At 41.8% G+C, this 17,314-nt stretch overlaps 1 protein-coding gene and 1 long non-coding RNA gene across 8 annotated transcripts in view; one reads left to right on the forward strand and one right to left on the reverse strand.

The window, feature by feature from the left end:
* Positions 1 to 17,314, reverse strand: part of LOC143684188 (uncharacterized) — a 181,597-nt gene that overhangs the window by 19,488 nt on the left and 144,795 nt on the right. For 4 of the 7 annotated variants that reach the window (XR_013175899.1, XR_013175894.1, XR_013175893.1 and 1 more), the window contains 2 exons: positions 13,515 to 13,630; positions 8,266 to 8,377 (listed from right to left, as the gene is read on the reverse strand). This is a non-coding gene — a long non-coding RNA (uncharacterized LOC143684188). Of the gene's footprint in view, positions 1 to 8,265; positions 8,378 to 13,514; positions 13,631 to 17,314 lie in introns of those variants that run through there. The other 3 variants (XR_013175897.1, XR_013175896.1, XR_013175895.1) reach the window with 1 other exon arrangement.
* Positions 1,457 to 5,349, forward strand: LOC143684186 (uncharacterized). The gene is made up of 5 exons (XM_077160898.1): positions 1,457 to 1,728; positions 2,443 to 2,488; positions 3,070 to 3,130; positions 3,391 to 4,358; positions 4,908 to 5,349. The coding sequence occupies exons 1-5, from the start codon at positions 1,468 to 1,470 to the stop codon at positions 5,297 to 5,299; spliced, it is 1,728 nt and encodes a 575-aa protein (XP_077017013.1). The 5' UTR covers positions 1,457 to 1,467; the 3' UTR covers positions 5,300 to 5,349.

Genomic DNA, 17,314 nt, shown 5'->3' on the forward strand with positions numbered 1-17,314 from the left:
GCCCGCCACTTGTCACACAAGTGTGTTCTTTAAAAAAGAAAAAGAGAGGAATTATGGCATAATTTTATTCTTGGCCTGATAACTTAGTCTCTTTCATTCCCTCCCTCGCCATTTTGGCATGTCCGGTTCTTCTAGACCTCTGAATTACAAGCCTCACCCGGCGACTAGTGACGCAGCCTTGTCTCTCTAACCCTGTTGGCCTCCTCCTTATCCCTCCACCCGCCCAACATCCACTGCTACAAGCATGCTCAAAAACAACAGCTCCCTGGTGCCTACAGACGTCACAGTCACCCCATCCGTCCTCCCTGTGTGGTTGGCTACCCTCCCCTGGAGTCCACGCCCTAACTCCACCTCTCCTCAAACTGTATATATTCCGGGGCTCACCGAGCCTCGAGGTCTTTAGCTACTGGCGGCCCTGGCATAAGTGTCTACCAGCAATAAAGCTACCTTGCTTCATGCCTTAATTGACTCGGCCTCCAGTCCTTCAGACCCGCAGTGGTCCCCTGCGCGTGCGCCTCTGACCCAGACCCTCAGCTGGAGCCACCTCTGCGCCTGGCGGTTCTACTCCCTGAACCCCCTCGGCAGGAGCAGTGGACCCTCGCTAGCCTAGCGGGACCGGACTGGGCGGAGTCCCACCTCTCCCCGCAGGGTGGGTGACGTTTTCATGGAAACAATCAAAATGGTCCACCCAGCAATATTGAATGAGGATCAAAGGGCATGGCTTTTCTGGGGTCCACCACAGATTCAGACTGGGATATCCACACGTTGGACCCCCAAAACAGATGCTTTTTCCAAATGCAAAATAATTGATTCGATTACACTATCAGAAAACCTTAAACATTTCAGTACCAAATGAAGTACCAAGTTAGAGACAGTATAAGATCTCAAGTCAGTTACAGGCATGGTCTGTTCTAAGGCAAAACTCTCCATTTGCTTTGGACCTTTGAAAACTCGCAACGAGTTATTTGCTGCCAACATATAAAGGAGGAACATTCATAGGATACGTATACACATTTCCATAGGGAGGAAGGAACTCAGGGGTCACTGGACCCAAACAGTTTCAAAAACCTGCAGGACAAAGTCCACGAGATTTCAAAGTCTGATCAAAAACACTGGAGTTGGGAGAAGAGCAGTTTCCAGGTATACATAAAAAGGTTTTTCTGAATTTGGGGGGAAAATTCACCTACTTGAGTACACTGGAATTGGTGAAAGAGTAAAGAGGCTATCAGACATTTCTGTATGAAGTGCAATGGAAAATTACACTAAAATTATACCTATGGAGAAAATAAACGATTGATGCAGAAAATAGGAAGCCAAAGACAAATATGGAGACATTTAGAGCCTGGGAGGAGGGGTGCCTCTGGGGGCAAAGGAGAGGTGAGGTGGGGGGATGGGCAGTGGGTGCCCCTTCCCCTGGGCTTCCCCTCCCCCACCCAGAGAACCTTTATGACTATTCTAAGCCCTGTGATGTCAGGCTGGCCCCTAGGCTGCAGTGTGCTTTCTCTGTGCCTACTTGCCAGAGGCAGCAGTTGCTTGTGGTTGGTGAAAACTTTTCTTTGTTTTTGGAGCAGTCCCTGTGACCCGTGGTTGAGCTCCTGCTCAGCCATGTGGGAACTGGGTCCCCTTATCCTCCTCTGGTCTGTACTGGGGCTTTGTGTCCTGTGGCTCCACTGCAGGCAGAGGAAGGAGAAGTTCCAGGGAGTCAAGAAACATCAAGACTCCAGTGAGGTAAGTAAGGGAGCCTGGGCCCAGTCCACAGCAGAGATTCACTGTTTTCCCCTAGCCCATGTCCACTTTCTTAAACCCATGGTGTTGGCCCAGAGGGACAGCTTAGCATAAATCTCTCAGAGTGAACATGCTATCATCTTGGGAACAGGTAGGGTGGGGAAATATCAGAGAGGGGCTTTTGATTCAATCCAAACTTCAGGGCCTTCCAGGTGGGTGGGGAAGAAGGTTACAGAATAAATCCCTAAATGCACGTCTGTGTGGGTATGGACTGTGATATTGGGAAATTCAGGCTATCCAGAGAGACCCACTCAACACTCGTTCACTGTCCAGATACCACCTCAGGTACCTCTGGGCCAAGCCTGTTCCATGGGTTCAGCTCAGATGGAGAGCATTGCCGGGACTCTGAAGGGCTCTGAGAATAGGCTCTTGTGGAAACTCTGAGGTTGGGAGCAGCGCATGGTACACAGCACACTTGCTCCTGGAGAACTGAGATTCTGTGCCTGCTCAAAAGAAGATTCAGGACCTGACAAAATTAATGATCTCCTTCGGAAAACAATTATTTGTGTAATTTCAAGATGGAATAATAATAGAAAGGAATTGACTCCCTTAAAAATGAATAACAGGCAATATACAAAGGACACATTGTTGAGACATGAGGATCTGAAGGTTTCCTTCACAGATTGCAATTATATTCCTTGTTTCTTGGTCTTTCAGTGTCAGTGCAGAGACCCGGAGATGGAGAGAGAGGGTGGATTGAGAGGTAAGGCCCTGCTTTCCCTGCACACCTGCTCTAAGGGTGCAACACATCTCACAATCGCTGACAGTCCACCCCAACTGCACGGTCTGAGGATGTCAGGTGTTGGGGTGAGTCCCTCTCAGGGAGGAAAGGCCCCAGGGGGCAGGGTCGCAGGAAGGACACCCAAATCTTGGGGCATGCTCACATCCTGCTCCACCCGTGCTTAGAAGGAAAGAAGGAAGGTGAGACGCAGTGAAGCAAATCTAGGTTGGCTTCAGAGGCAGGAATTGTGGTGCCTGCCATTGACAAAGATTTAACTGCACTAAAACTGAGGTTTCTACTGTGAAATAAGTTTTTTTCAGGTTAGTTCAAATATTTGTAGGAATCTCATGAGATAATTAATATGCAAGTACTTGATAAATGATTAAACATTAAACATGTGGGACCCTCCATGGTTTCCATTCACCAACTGTCATTGTGACCTCAAGCTTGGAGCACTTACAATCTCTCCTCCAAGTCTTCCCTGTAGGGCTGTGACATGCAGCTCCATGGAAGTGTCTGGACTCCTCCTTCACCACATGTAACCCAACCTCCTGATTTCCCAGCTTGGAGAGCTTGCCAGGGAGGATCCCTGAGGACCTGGGACCGGAGTCCTCCTCAGAAAAGGTGATTTCTCTCTTCATATTTCCTACTCAGCCTTCTAACTTGTGCTGTCCAAGGGTCCCAGAGCTGTCTAGGGTGGAGCAGAGGGGGTTTGTACAGGGAAGCAATGTCAGAGAAAGCCCTGGGTGCAGGCTCAATGTCTACTAGAAAGTCAGGGACGCAAGAGGTGTGTCGGGCCAGAAGCTCCGACCCTGGCGAGGCTTGCCTGGGTGTCCAGACCCCCTTCTTCCTCTTCTGAAGCTATCGCTTTCTGTCTTCCGCAGCCCCCTGTGCAAGCACTCTGGACCGGCCAGAGACCACAGAGTCACCCGTCATCCCTGGGTCTTCCCATCGACTCGGGATGCCCACCTGCCGAAGGGGTGCCTTGTGGAGGTCCCTATTTCCACAGTGACTCCTTCGGCAGTTTGGTTTCTGGCCTCCAGAGCATCTCCACACCCGCAGCTGTTACCATCGAGAGCTGCAATCTCCATCTTGGTCTCAACTGCCTCACTGTCTCCTCCACGGGCTGAACCACCTGCCCCTCTGGGGGAGACCCCTGGAACATGGGTGCATGTGTTGTTCTGTTTCCAGGTGGTGCCTGGGGAAGCCCATCATCCCCTGCTCGTCACCACCTGGATGGTCTCCTGTCCTCCAACATTCCCTTCCTTCCTCTCCTTACCCCCTTGCCCCTCCCTACCACTCCTCTCTCCTTCACCCCTGACCTTATTCCTGCCTCCATGGTCCCCCCCCACATTGGCTCCCACATACCCATCCCCAATTTCCCTACAAACCCTGGGCTCATCCTCACCTCTGCCTCCTTGCTTCTCCTTCCCCCACACCTCTTTTCCCGTTTCCCTGTCATCCCAGTTATCCCTGCCACGGGAGCATTTCTTGGCCCTGTCCCTGCCTGGCCCCTCCCTTTCTCTACCTTCACCCTCCACTCTGCCCACCTCTCTTCCCTCAAAATATTCGAGAGGGATTCCTCCACCCCAACCCCTGGCCCTTTCCTCCCTTCCCGCAGAGTTCCCTTCTGTCCCAGTACCCCTCCCCCTGCCTGACCTTCCCCAAACCACCTCAAGGCCTGAACCCACCATCGGACAGGCCAAAACCACCCTGCCCTGCAGGGATGAAGATAGTAACAGCAGGGGTGTGCAGGCCTGTTATTTTCCACCTCCAGCCACCCCTGCACAGCCACCGGCACTCCACCTCACCAGGAGGGCAACTGCCATCTGCCCCTCCAGGCTCAGGAAAGGTGATTTCTCTCTTCATATTTCCTACTCAGCCTTCTAACTTGTGCTGTCCAAGGGTCCCAGAGCTGTCTAGGGTGGAAAAGAGGGGGGTTGTGCAGGGAAGCAATGTCAGAGAAAGCCCTGGGTGCAGGCTCAATGTCTACTAGAAAGTCAGGGACCGTGGGTCATCTGAGGGTCCACAAGGACAGAGAGTCCAGGCTCCAGGCTTGCCCAGGTAAAGTATGCCTCAAGTCAAGTAGGTGGCTCCTGGGGTCTCTCACTGCCATGTCCACAGGGTGGGGTCTGAGGGAACCTGGCAGCTGCTAAGTAGGTGGAAGCCTCGGGAGGCCAGAAGAAGCAACCTCTGGCTGCAGGAAATCCCTAAGCTCCTCCTTGTAAGGAAGCACCACAATAAGATCACACTGCAAACACTTCTGAAAGAGGAGGGCACCCCTAATTCCACCTTAGAGCGTGTCTGCAGGAGAAGGGCTGATGGACTCTCCAGACCTAGAGAAGAGGACCACTGCCCTGGCCAGAGATTTTCCTGACACCCTTTGTTCCACCCCCTCCAGGAAATGAACGAAGTGGGGCACCTCTGAAGAGGACCCCCTGTGGGCACAGCAGTGCCATCAAGGGATGTGAAGGCCCCCTCATAACATCTCAAGGGGGCCCAACCCCTAGGAGGTGCCCACAGGCTGAGAAGGAAAGCCCCCATGCCCTGGGCTCCCTCGTATGTGCAAGAGCACAATGGGACGTCAGTGCCGCACACGAGGGTGGGCCCAGTGGAGACCTGGCCTTTAGGGTGCCAGTGAGAGAAAGGCGAAGAGTACAATTCGCACAAAACACGCAGAGCATCTACTATTCTCCAGCGGCACCCCCAAATGAGCTGCGTTGCAGACCCTCACCAGCGCCCCGCAGACGTTTTTGTTTAGGCAGTCTGTGCTGCTGGGCTGCCAGGGACTGAGAGCTCTTGCTCCCTAATGGGATAAGATAAAATATTTTATCTGAAGCTACTGTCTTTTATGATAATTTGTAATTTATCAAACTAATACACCAAACACCAAAAAGTAAAACAAAAAAGACCAAGAAGCCAACACTCATTCTTCACATTTTTTTTATGTCCCCCGAGAATTACCCCCAGTTTATAATTCTTAAGTGTTACTTTGTGGGAGATATCAAGTCAAGCCTCAGGCATTCCCTGAAATCTGTGCAATGTGCTCCATACTTAACAGCAATTGCTCAAAATCTTGACAGATTACTATTTTTAAATCTTGTCTATAAAACCCTTGTCTTTGTGTTCCTTTTTGCTTTCAAGTAGATTCTTCCAGTGTTCTGACACTGGTTTGCTTTGTTTAAGAAGGTGAAGCCCGGTGGACATTTTTTCCTGAGTTCTTACCAGAGTCATTCTTCATTCACTCTGAAATTACTAGGCTTTCATTGAACAATATTATCCTAACTGTAGCAGACACAGATTAGTGGAAAAATCAATCAAACACTAAAAATAAACAAACCTGTCTCTAAGTTCCTTCCTAAACATGGTAGACCCTTCAATTTTATGATCCTCACCACAGCTACTTACTTAGCTGATTAGCAAATGCTCTATAAACATGCACAAAGTATCCTGAATTTTCCTGCTATTTGGCACAATGGTAAAGAACTGAGAAATATTTCTCCATTCAGATCTTTGATTTGGTAAATATCCATGTTTCTCTCTCTCTCTCTCTCTCTCTCTCTCTCCTGGGTTTTAAAAACGAATTCTGTCCTTTGTAAATGAAAAAATAAAGCAGTCCATAATTGTAAATATATTTATGGAAATCAAATTCATTGATGCCCCTTTCACACCTTACAGATCCACAGTACATTTACCATTATCTAACTCTCTGCCTTACTAGAGCTGAAACCAATGCTTTATTGTTATAGCAATGGCATTTGTTGCTTTCACTGAATGATAAGGAAAAAACATTAATAGAGCAAATGGATGTGGCACTCTGTGGAAATGTTGGAGGGAGAATGAAAAAATGTACTGTCATCACCCTAGGACTGTGAATATTGAGATATCACATGCATTATTACAATATTAGGTTCAAAAAGGAAATTTTGCAGATGTAATTAAGGTTATTAACCAATGATCATGTGCCACTCAGAAGGGAGGTTATGGCAGGGGGAATCGAATCAGGAAACCGTAAAAGAGCTGATTCCTGGAGAATCAGCTCCAACTGGTGGCAGACAAACAGGTCAGATTGTAAGGGTGAGGATTCCACATGCTATTGCTGATGTGAGGATTCAGGACTCTGGGTGGGTAGGAATGTAGACCAGCTTTGAGAGCTGGGAGGTGGGACCACCTGTGGAGCCAAGCTCTGGATTCTGCAGTGTAAGTGAGCTTGGAGGCAGATGGAAAATCTTGAAAATCTCAAGATGCTCACCATAAACTTGGATGTAATCTAATAGCCCTAATATTAGAAATTCTCTGAAGATGGTCACTTTTAATCCTGAGCAGAGATCTTTACCACTCCTTAATATATTTATTTCTTCATGTAGTCATATGCTGTCTTCGGCCCGTGCCCTGGTTGGAGGTGTATGTGCAGGATCTCACAGGACTGGGGGCACAGGGGATAGTAGGGGGTGACCTTAGCCCTTCCTGCCTGCCTGCTTTGGCTTCTCAAGGTAACAAGGAGACAGAAGGAGGGGATGGTGACATGGCTGCCCTGCCATTTCTGGGTTTCTGCATCACACATGATCAGATCTAGTGAAGGAGTTCTATCCACAGCTTATATTTGAAGGAAACATGACCAGAAAAACTTGAGTCATTCAGAGGTTTCTCACAGTAAGAATGGGTCAGTGTAAAACAGACATTATCCACTCCCTCTCATCCACTAACTTTAGATAGGACTGTGTAGGGTGAATGAGCAGGTTTGGGGGTTATTGGAATTATTGAAGAAAAACACCACATACAGATTCCAGAATGGGTAAGATTCATGTAGCTTCCTATTTCACAAAGATTTGAAGAGGAATTTGGGTGTAAAAGCACTTATTCAAGGTCATTGATAAAACTGATTCCATTAAGGATGAATAGTTGTTAGCTGCCCCAAGAGCCCTTTCTCATCTTGCAGGAGGCAGGGAGACCCGCCCTGATGTCTACCTCTGAGTGCATCCTCAGTGGAATTCTACAGCCCTTCAACAGCCTCCTTCCTCCATCTCATGGACTTGAGGCTCACTGGAAACAAAAGACTTTCAACTGTGTTGTGTATAGACACAGAATAGGCAGGGAGTATCTTCTTCTCCCTCCTGGCTCAAAAGAAATTTCACTCTTACTCAATGCCTGTGTTATGTTCCTGATCTGCTCTCTCTCATCAGTCCTCCAAGAATTCAGACAGCTTGGTGCAAATGATACAGCTATAAGACTAGGTATATTTAACTTGGTTATTTGGCTATTGTATTCTGATAAGGTTGTGCTTGAGATGTGCATGGAGTGGGGGTGTGTTGAGCAAAGCAATATTCCTGAACCCTCTTGCTTTTCCTAACAAAAGCCCAAGGAGTAGGAACAGCAGGAAAAAGTTATTAGCTAAATGCAAAGGGAAGGCACACATATTTTAGCTTCAAAAATGGTATCTTGACCTAGCCACAAGAATTAGGGTTACTTTCTGGATCTACACCAGAAACAAACTTCCAAACTTGGTACATGTTATCCAATGTCTGGGTGGGGCCACATCTTCCTGCCTGCCCCCATTCAGGTAAGTTCAGGAAGAGAAACAAGTTTCCCGCACCCTAAGGAAACAGTGCCTGGTGAATCCTGCAAACAGTGTCCTCAGAGGCTTTGCCTTACTGGACTCCAGGTTGGGTGGTTTGGATGTAGAAATATGACAGGTGTACATATGTGTCTGCAATGCCTGTAGGTTAATTCTAGACCATCAATGAGGTCTCCCCACTGAGTGGTACCTGAGGAAGGAAGTCACCTCTCCATCTGGGGTTCTCAGAGTGGCTGGGGTGATGGTCTTACTGCTGGCCAGAAAGTTCAGACAGCCATCGCTGGGGAGGACACTTCCTGTGGGACCAGAAACAACACCTTGAGAAAAATGAAGCAGAAAATGAAAGCAAGGTTTAGTGAACACTAAGTGGAAGAAAGAAAATGAGAAAGAGACTTTAAAAGGCTGAATTTTTTTTTTGACAAAGAAAAGATGATTTAAACAGAACTCTTATAAAACTTATGTGCTATGCAAAATAAACCTATAAAATAAAGATGAAATAAATACATTTTCAGATAGGCAGGATTGGAGACTAATCATAAGCAGCCAGCTTGTATTTACAATAATGGTAAAGGATGTTCTTCAAGATGGAAGGAAATGACAACAGACTCTTGGTTCTTCACAAATATATGATAACGGCATATGTGGGAGAGAGCAAACGCTTTTTTCAATTTTTTCTCTTATTCATTTAATGGACACCTGACTGCTTTAAATACCATGTAAATATAAGAAATTTGCAAAATGGGGTTACATCCTAGAAAAAAGTTAAAGTTCAATAAAAAGTGTGATAATAATGGGGATACATAGAAGTATTCTATATTGTTGAAAGTATTTTACATTCAAGAAGTGAGAAAAAATATAAAATGAATTTCTATACAAATTCTAACATAGAATTTGATAAGTTAAAGATGCATTTTGGTAACAAAAGGGCAATCACTAACAAATAATGATAATAAAATGTAGATCTAGAAAATCAATAGAGGAACTAAGACAAAAAGAAGTAAGTAAAAGCTATTTTATGTATAAGAGCCACAGGCAAGAAAATAGTAACAAAGGAATGAACAGAAGGAGAATTGTAAAAGTTAAAGATAAACATAGATTTAACCATAACTATATAAATAATAAAATAATATAGTAATATTATACAATAAATGTATAAATTCATTAAATAAAAATGCACTGGGGGTGTAAAAGTGGCTCAGACGCAGAGTTCTCACCTGCAATGCCAAAAATGTGCATTCAATACACAGAGTCTGCCCATGCCAAAAAAAAAAAAAAAAAGCACTAAACCACTTCTACCAAAATGTATAGGTGCTCTTATGATATAAAAGCAGGACAGTCTTAAGATACAAGATACAATTCATAAAGATGTACATGATACAAAAGTAAAGCAGTAAAAATGGTTCCATGCAAACCATAAGCATTAGACAGTTGGAATGGAAGTATGAAATAGACAAAATAAATGTTAAGGAAAAAAAAATGTTTAACCACATATAACGAGGTGAAGCTCATCACAATGAAAGTCAAATTCTTCAAGGAACACTGACATAAAAAATTGCATGCACTCAATCACAGGACATCAGATGCATTAAGTTAAAATAGAGCAATCTAAGGGAACAAGTAGACAAATCAAGAGTCATGCTGAAATATTTTAACACTACCCAGGATTCCATTCAAATTTAAACAGAAATCAACCATGATATGGAAGATATTGACATGGCCACCAAACAACGTCACCGGGAATGATATTTACAGGATACAAATACTAACAAAGTCAGAATACAGATTCTCTTCCCGTGCCAAGCAACAGTCAGCAAAATTAGCCATATGCTGAATCATAGAGCAAGTAGCCCTTTATTTAAAAGATTTGAACTCATGCAGTGCATAATCTCTGATTGAATGGGGGTTAACTTAGATGTCAATAATTATTAAGATATCTAAAAATTCCCCTACATTTAGAAATTGAACACATCCAACACACTCACACACGCATACACAAATGACAGGGAAGAAATGAAAAGAGAAATTGGAAAATACTTTGAAACACATTATAATGAAAAATCCCTTTTTCAAAGTTAGCCAGATATAGTCATTGCAGTACTTGGTGGGAAAATGCTAATTATTTAGACTATATTTCCAAAGACATAGTTTTTATAACAATGATTTATGTTGTACTTTAAGAATCTAGAATAAAATGAACAAATTATGTGAAGTAAGTAGAAAGAGGAAAGATAATATATAAGAAAATAAGTTTTGAAAATTTTACTGACCTGGATAAGACCCCACCAAGACTAATGAAGATAAGAGAAAATATAAAAACTAGCAAAGACAGTAATGAACCAGAAGGTATTGAAACAGATATTCAAAAAGCAACCATATATATTGTGAATAACTTCATGCCAATGTCATATAAATATATTTGACAACATGAGCAAAAGGAACCAATTAGTTATAAAACAATGGATTGCAATTAAGACAAAAGAGAATATCAGCATGTATAGCTGGGCGTGTGAAATTATTTTCAGTTTCAAAAATCTTCCCACAATAAAAACTAAATGCCCAGAAAGTTGCACTGTTAAACATAAAATATTCAAGAAAAAATCCAATTAAAATGCTCAAGAAAAGAAAAAGGATCCCAACACCCAACTAATGTCATGAGCACAGCATTAACCTGATGCTGAAACCTAGAGGGAGAACACAAGGAAAGAGAATTACAAACCAGTACCATCAAGAACACAGTCATAATATTAACACAGGAACATATCAACACAATGCTTCCAACAATACATAACGTTAAAATGTGTTATTAGGGTGGGCCACGGTGGCTCAGCAGGCAAGAATACTTGCCTGCCATGCCAGAGGACCCGGGTTCGATTCCCGGTGCCTGCCCATGTAAAAAAAAAATGTATTATAAGGCTATTATAAAAAAATGAAATGTTGTTTAAACATTCAAAAATCAGTAAAATTCACACCCTGTATATCATATCACATCATCTCCACAGCTGAAGAAAAAAATATTGACAAAATTAAAACACCTTCATGATCTAGTTTCTCAGTGAGATAAGTATAGGAAGAAACTTCCACAATTTGATAAAAAACTGTTAATGAAAACTGCAGATAATAAATATTCCAAATAGGAAAAATGTTTGAAGTCTTTCCCATTAACTGAATGAACCAGGCAAGAAATTTGCCCTCACCCTGTTATTCAAGAAACACTCCAACTATGCTCGACAGATTGCCAAGATTCCCAGAGAACTTTTTGGGAGACTCTGAAGGTAAACTATTTTAAGCAATATGATTAAGGTGTTATTCATCCTTTCCTCTCTGGTGACATTTAGTAGTGGTGGAAATGCAATTGGAGATAAACCTGTTTAAGTCCTAGGCAAACCATAGCAGTGGTACCAAAATATAGGAGTTTGTGCAATCTTCACTGCATACACTTGAATAATTTATCTTAAATTCATTTTTTTTTTGTTTTCTTCTCTATGCTTGCTTCTTTTGGGGTACATAATCTGGGTTAAATTTGTATTTAAAGAGGTTAATTCTCTAAAGTGACTTTGTTGAAGCAGTAGAAAACTAATTATTTTATAATGTTTTGTGCTGTAAGTAGGCAAATTTTAAATGTTCTGTCCAGCAAAATGGAAAGTAAATGAAACATAAAGACCTTCTACTGCAAATGAAATAATAATGGATATCTAAATGGAAAGCATATATATATGACTGCTTAAGCTGAAAGCTGAATTAATCTCTTCTGTTCTGCATGATGAAATATTTCTACTTGAAAGATCTACTTGCACAAAGGTAGACATATTGAGATGAAGGTAATTAGAAGAGTTTAGCCTCAGAATCTCGCAGTTCCAGGCCTGCCTGTGTGAACTATGCCTGAAGTCAAGTAGGTAGCTTCTGGGGCCTCCCATTGTCATGCCCACAGGGGTGGACCCATGGGGACCCTGGAGTGGCTCAGCTGGTGGGTGGACCCATGGGGACCCAGGGAGGCCAGAAGAAGGAGCCCCTGGCAGCAGGAGGTCCCTAAGCTCCTCCTTGTAAAGAGGCACCACAACAAGACCACATTGCCTGCACTTCAGACAGAGGAGGGTACTCCTAATTCTACCTTTGAACAAGGAGGGGAAGGGCTGAGGGAATCCCCAGACCTAGAGAAGAGGACCTTTGCCTTGACCAGAGGTTTCCCTGACATGCTTTGTTCCACCATCCCCCCAGGCATTGGAAGAAGAGGGACTCTGGTGAAGAGGGGCCCCAGACCTCAATAAAAGAAGAGGGAATCGTGTAAGGAGGACCCTCAGGCTGCTTTGGTACAAAAAATCCAGCAAGGGTCAGAATGTCCCCTCACACCATCACACAGAGGTTCCTGAGAGGTGCCCACATCCAAAGGGAAACATCACCCATGTCCTGGGCTCCCCTGTTCATGTCATCTTCATTTGGGACATTGACTCTGCATCACAGGGCAGGCCCAGTGGGGACAGGAGCTTTAGAAAAGAGGAACCATGGCCCAGACACATGGGCATGGTGCCAAAAATGCAAAGTGATTGGCCTGCAGCATCCCCAGCACGCCGTTTCCAAGAGCCTCATGTAGGTCATGTAATTTGTCAAGGATCTGCAGGGGTGCCAATTCTGAGTGAAAGCTCCTTCCCTCACACAGGGAATTTACTTGGGAGGGCACTAAGAGTCTCTTGGAGAAAGATAAGAATCAAGGAGCAGGAAGAACCCCTGAAACTAGCAAAAGGAGGCACAGCCACTGGGATTTATCCAGGCCTAGAGGTAATGGGTCCTGATTTCCTGGGCTCCCTGGCTCTTGCCTCCTCAACATGGCACATCCAGTCACAGGCAAAGGGCAGTGCCAGCCCCAGTGGGGAATGGAGCATCTGCAAACAAAAAAGATGTCCCCCCAAACAGGTGCACTCTGAAGAAAACCCAAAATGCTTGTTTTATTCTCTTGCTGCATATCCCAAGAAGTTACATCCAGGAGCCCCAGGCAGGTTCTTTAATTTGTCAAGGCTCTGGAAAGGATACAAAACCTAAGGGAACCCTCCTTCCCTTGAAGGAGAATAAAAACAATATTTTCTTCTTTCAAAATAAGGCTTTTTTTTGTGATGATTTGCTTTTCACCAAACAACTAATAAACCAAATGCTCAATGAAATAAACAAGAGACCAACTGCATCCCCTTCCACCTCAGAACTCTCCTACTTCCATTTTTGTTCATCAGAGCATTTGAATTTTCCCCCATAATTCTTGTCTTACTTTGTGAGTGGGAAATGAGTCTACCTTCAGCCTTTCCCTTAAATGATGTCCATTGCAAATCATATTTAGCAATAACTTCTCAAACTTTTGACAGGTTATAAATATTTTTAAAGAGTGTGAAATACTTTATTTTTCAAGTTTTTTTCCAAATAGAATATTGCAGATTTTGACTTTTTTACCTTTTTTTTAATGAGGTGAGAGCTGGACACTGGGCTTTTAGGGATATTTATTCCTGAGTGGTTGGGGGACATTCTTCAAGATTCTCAACTAATCCCACATTTAGGTTTAAGGTCACCTGCAATTCACATAATGATATTATGTTCAGTATAAGCAAACACACAAATATATAAGGAATAAAATTAATAAAAAATCACAAGCAGGTCAGAAATACATATTCCTATGTCTCTTTCTAAACATTCTGCCCCTTTCTGTGGAGGAGGGGGACACTGTGGTCCCGGGTCTAGCTACTTCCCTGTCAGCGAGTGTTCATTAGGTCATGCGCTGCCCATTTTCCTGTTAGTTGTCATTGGAAAGATTCATGACTTGAAAGATTTCAGTATTTCCCCATTCAAAGTTTTTTTTTATTTTACTAAGTTTTTCTTTATATAGATAAAACCATAATTTAGTAACTTTGGACCTTTTAATGAAATGCAAAAAATAAGTGGTCCAAGATCCAAAGTGCAATTATGGAAGTCAAATTCATCAAATAACTTGTCGCATCCCAATATACAGAAGTCTATTGACTGTTACCTAATATTCAGACTTAATATAGATAAAACCAACTTTTTTTGTTGCAACAATGATGTATGAGCTCTTGCTTTCTTTGAATAATACCATCATGTAGAAACTATTAATGTACAAGGATATCGATGTTTCTAGAAATTTTACCAACAAAAAACATATCATTTCATACTATAATCTCTAGGACCTGTGGATGAGATCATCACACCCGGAGAATAAAGGATTTCTTGCCAATGTAATTAGGGCAATTACTCAATTAATTTTGACTTAACCAGAAGGGAGATTATGTGGGTATGCAAATCTAATCACATACACCTTTTGAAACTAGGAAATTGACTCCACCTGTAAGTAGAAGAAATCAGAGAGAGTGGAAGGGTCAGAGGGACTCAGCATGCCATTGCTGGTTTGAAGGTGGGGAGGCCATATGTTTAAGTACATTGACAACTAATAGGAGAATTGAGTGATTCCTGGCTGACAGCCAGTAAGGAAATGGGGCTTTCAAACCTACATTGGCAAATACAGCAGAGAACTGGACTCTTCAAGCATTCTGAATGAAGTGGAAGTGAATCTCCATCAGACTCCCCAAATAAGACCCCAGACCAAGCCAACACTTTATATTTTAGACTTGTCAGAACTGAAACACAGAGTGCAGTCCAGCCTGTCCACATTTCTGATTTCATAATTGTGAGTTAATGCATGGGTTTTGCTTTCAGCCCTTAATGTTTCTAATATTTTGTGGCAGTAATGCAAAACTAATACAGATACTTAAAGTGAACTGTTTTGGCTGAAAGAATTTGAATGATGTGTTAGGCTTGAGTAAGGACTGTCCTGAGGTGAAATTAAACTGTGACTTTGAGAAATTGAATTGATAGGAAATCACATCATCTGAAAAATAATAATCTAAGAATTAAATATTAGAAATGAATTAATGTACAGTCTAACTGCCTTAGATTGAATACTGGCTAAAAATAATTTTATTTATTAGCAAGAATAATCTTAAAGAAGAATAATCCTCATATGTTTAGATAATTAATCCTGGGAATCAAGGATTGGTACAACAAAGTTAGCATAAGACAAAATAAGAAGAGAAAGAAGGTCTAAAGTTCTTAGAATAGTTACTGGTAGATTGGAGAGGCATGTGTAAAAGAGACTCATGTGCAATAGTAAGCTGCATTTAAGGGTGATTGCAACATGATCTGAATTCAGGAAAACAACTGGCATCATGGTCCATATGCCACATTCAATTTGGCACAATGAGTGGAATTATAGGATTTAGAAAAAACCATCTTTCAAATATCTGGAGACTTGTCATAATGCAGCATGGCATGAGGTTGAGTTCTAGGGCAGAAATCCCACATTTTTCACGGAAAATTGAACACCAGGGTGGGTTGACTTTAGGTAAGATTTTTCTTATAGGTCATTACAAACAGAAACATAGAATAAAGCCCTAAAAAATTAAATATCTTAATAAACCGAATTTTAGAACAATAATCAGATGGTGGGGTATGAATGGAGAACATCTTCCAGGACACACACGCAAACATGAGCCTGGCCAATGCTATATAACAAGCAAAGGCAGTTCACCATTCAGGAATGGTGAGAGCATGGAGAGAACTCATCCTGCCATGCGGTCTTTCTGAAACAGCTGAAAACTGAAGATATGAATTCAAACATGGAGGAACATCTTCCAGTGGGACATTAAAAGGAACTATAGCAACCGAAATCCAGGACAGCTGCTGACCAGATTCATTCAATCCTGTACAAATTGCCTGAGAAGAGGCCTGTACATTTCCAGACAGAAACACCACTCATCTCATCATCCACTGTACTATACAAGATGTCTAATATTCAGTTAAAAATTTTGAGGCTGTTAAAAAACAAACCAAAACAGCATGAAACAAAACAATCTAGAAAAAACACACTAAAGGACAAACAAGGTGTCAGATTTAGCATTTAACTTAAATAATTGATTAAAATGTTAAACAACCTACAGAAAGTGTAGACAACATGCATAAACAAATAAAGATTTCCACAAAATAATTGGAGACTACTATAAGCAAAAGTCAAAAAGAAATGCTGCTAATGAAATTATAGTAACAGAGCTGAGGTCTGAAGATAGAATAAGTGAAGTTGAGGAAAGGTCAATACAAATTAACACCCAGGAATGTAAAAAGAAAAAAACAGTGATAAAACAAATGGAGCAAGTGGTCAAATGAACTAATATGTTAATAAATGTACATATATACAATGAGAAATTAAGAGAGAGAAGAGAGAAAAGAGGGCAGAAGTTGAATTGAATGGATAATTGCCAAGAAACTACAAAATACAATGAAAGAAATCGAGCTATAGATCCCCCAAAATGGAGGTCAAAGCAATATAAACATCAAAAAAGATACACACACACACATACATTCATGTACTCCTTCAGGCACCTGAAAACCAAAGGTGAATGGAAAATTTTGAAGGCAGTCAGATATGACATAACATAGAAAACTCAAAATAAGAAAAACAGAAGATTTTTCATGAGAAAACCAACCAACTACAAAGAAATTGAGTGATATGGAGTACTGGGGGAAGATTCTACTAACTTTTAACTTTCCATCCAGCATTAATATCTTTCACAAATAAAAAAAAGGTATTTTTAGAGGAACAAAGCTTAGAAAATTAATTTCCTGAAGTCATGCAATACAAGGAATGATATAGAAGTTTCCAACCTATATTATCAAAGAGAAATTTGGACCTAGGCTAGGAATTGGACAGCTCTAGAGATGATAAAGAGGTAAGCAAAATTAAAATGCATTTTTTCTATTTGAAACACTTTTAAAGATAATTGACTTCCTCTAGGAAAAAATTGATTATTGATTTTTATCATATAAATTAAACCAAAGCAAGAGCACAAAAGAGGGAGAAATATATTGGAACTATACTGTTACAAATTCATTTAATACAAGGAAAATATTTTGGTATTTGTAAGTATGCTGTGATATGTAAAATCTAGAACAAGCAGAAAATATTGTAAAAAATTAGCTAGACTAATAAGCATATAATGGAAAAAAATCAAATCATAAAAAAGACAATTTAAATTCAGGCAACAAAAGAGCAAAGAGGGTAAAACAACACATGGAACAAATAGAAAACAAATATAAAGATAGATGAACTAAAAGTAAATGGAGAGAAAAAGATGAAAAATTAATCATATTAGTATCAGACAATGTAGGCTTAGATCAGAGAGAATTAT

Source organism: Tamandua tetradactyla, chromosome 5 (genome assembly GCF_023851605.1).
Source record: "Tamandua tetradactyla isolate mTamTet1 chromosome 5, mTamTet1.pri, whole genome shotgun sequence".
Classification (NCBI taxonomy): Eukaryota; Metazoa; Chordata; class Mammalia; order Pilosa; family Myrmecophagidae; genus Tamandua; species Tamandua tetradactyla.

What these genes read in the sequence shown, in the direction of transcription:
- LOC143684186 (XM_077160898.1), top strand. Translation starts at nt 1,468, where the DNA reads ATGTCAGGCTGGCCCCTAGGCTGCAGTGTGCTTTCTCTGTGCCTACTT. An exon ending in CGGAGTCCTCCTCAGAAAAG is followed by an intron (nt 3,131 to 3,390) that starts GTGATTTCTCTC and finishes TGTCTTCCGCAG; the next exon opens with CCCCCTGTGCAAGCACTCTG. An exon ending in CCCCTCCAGGCTCAGGAAAG is followed by an intron (nt 4,359 to 4,907) that starts GTGATTTCTCTC and finishes CACCCCCTCCAG; the next exon opens with GAAATGAACGAAGTGGGGCA.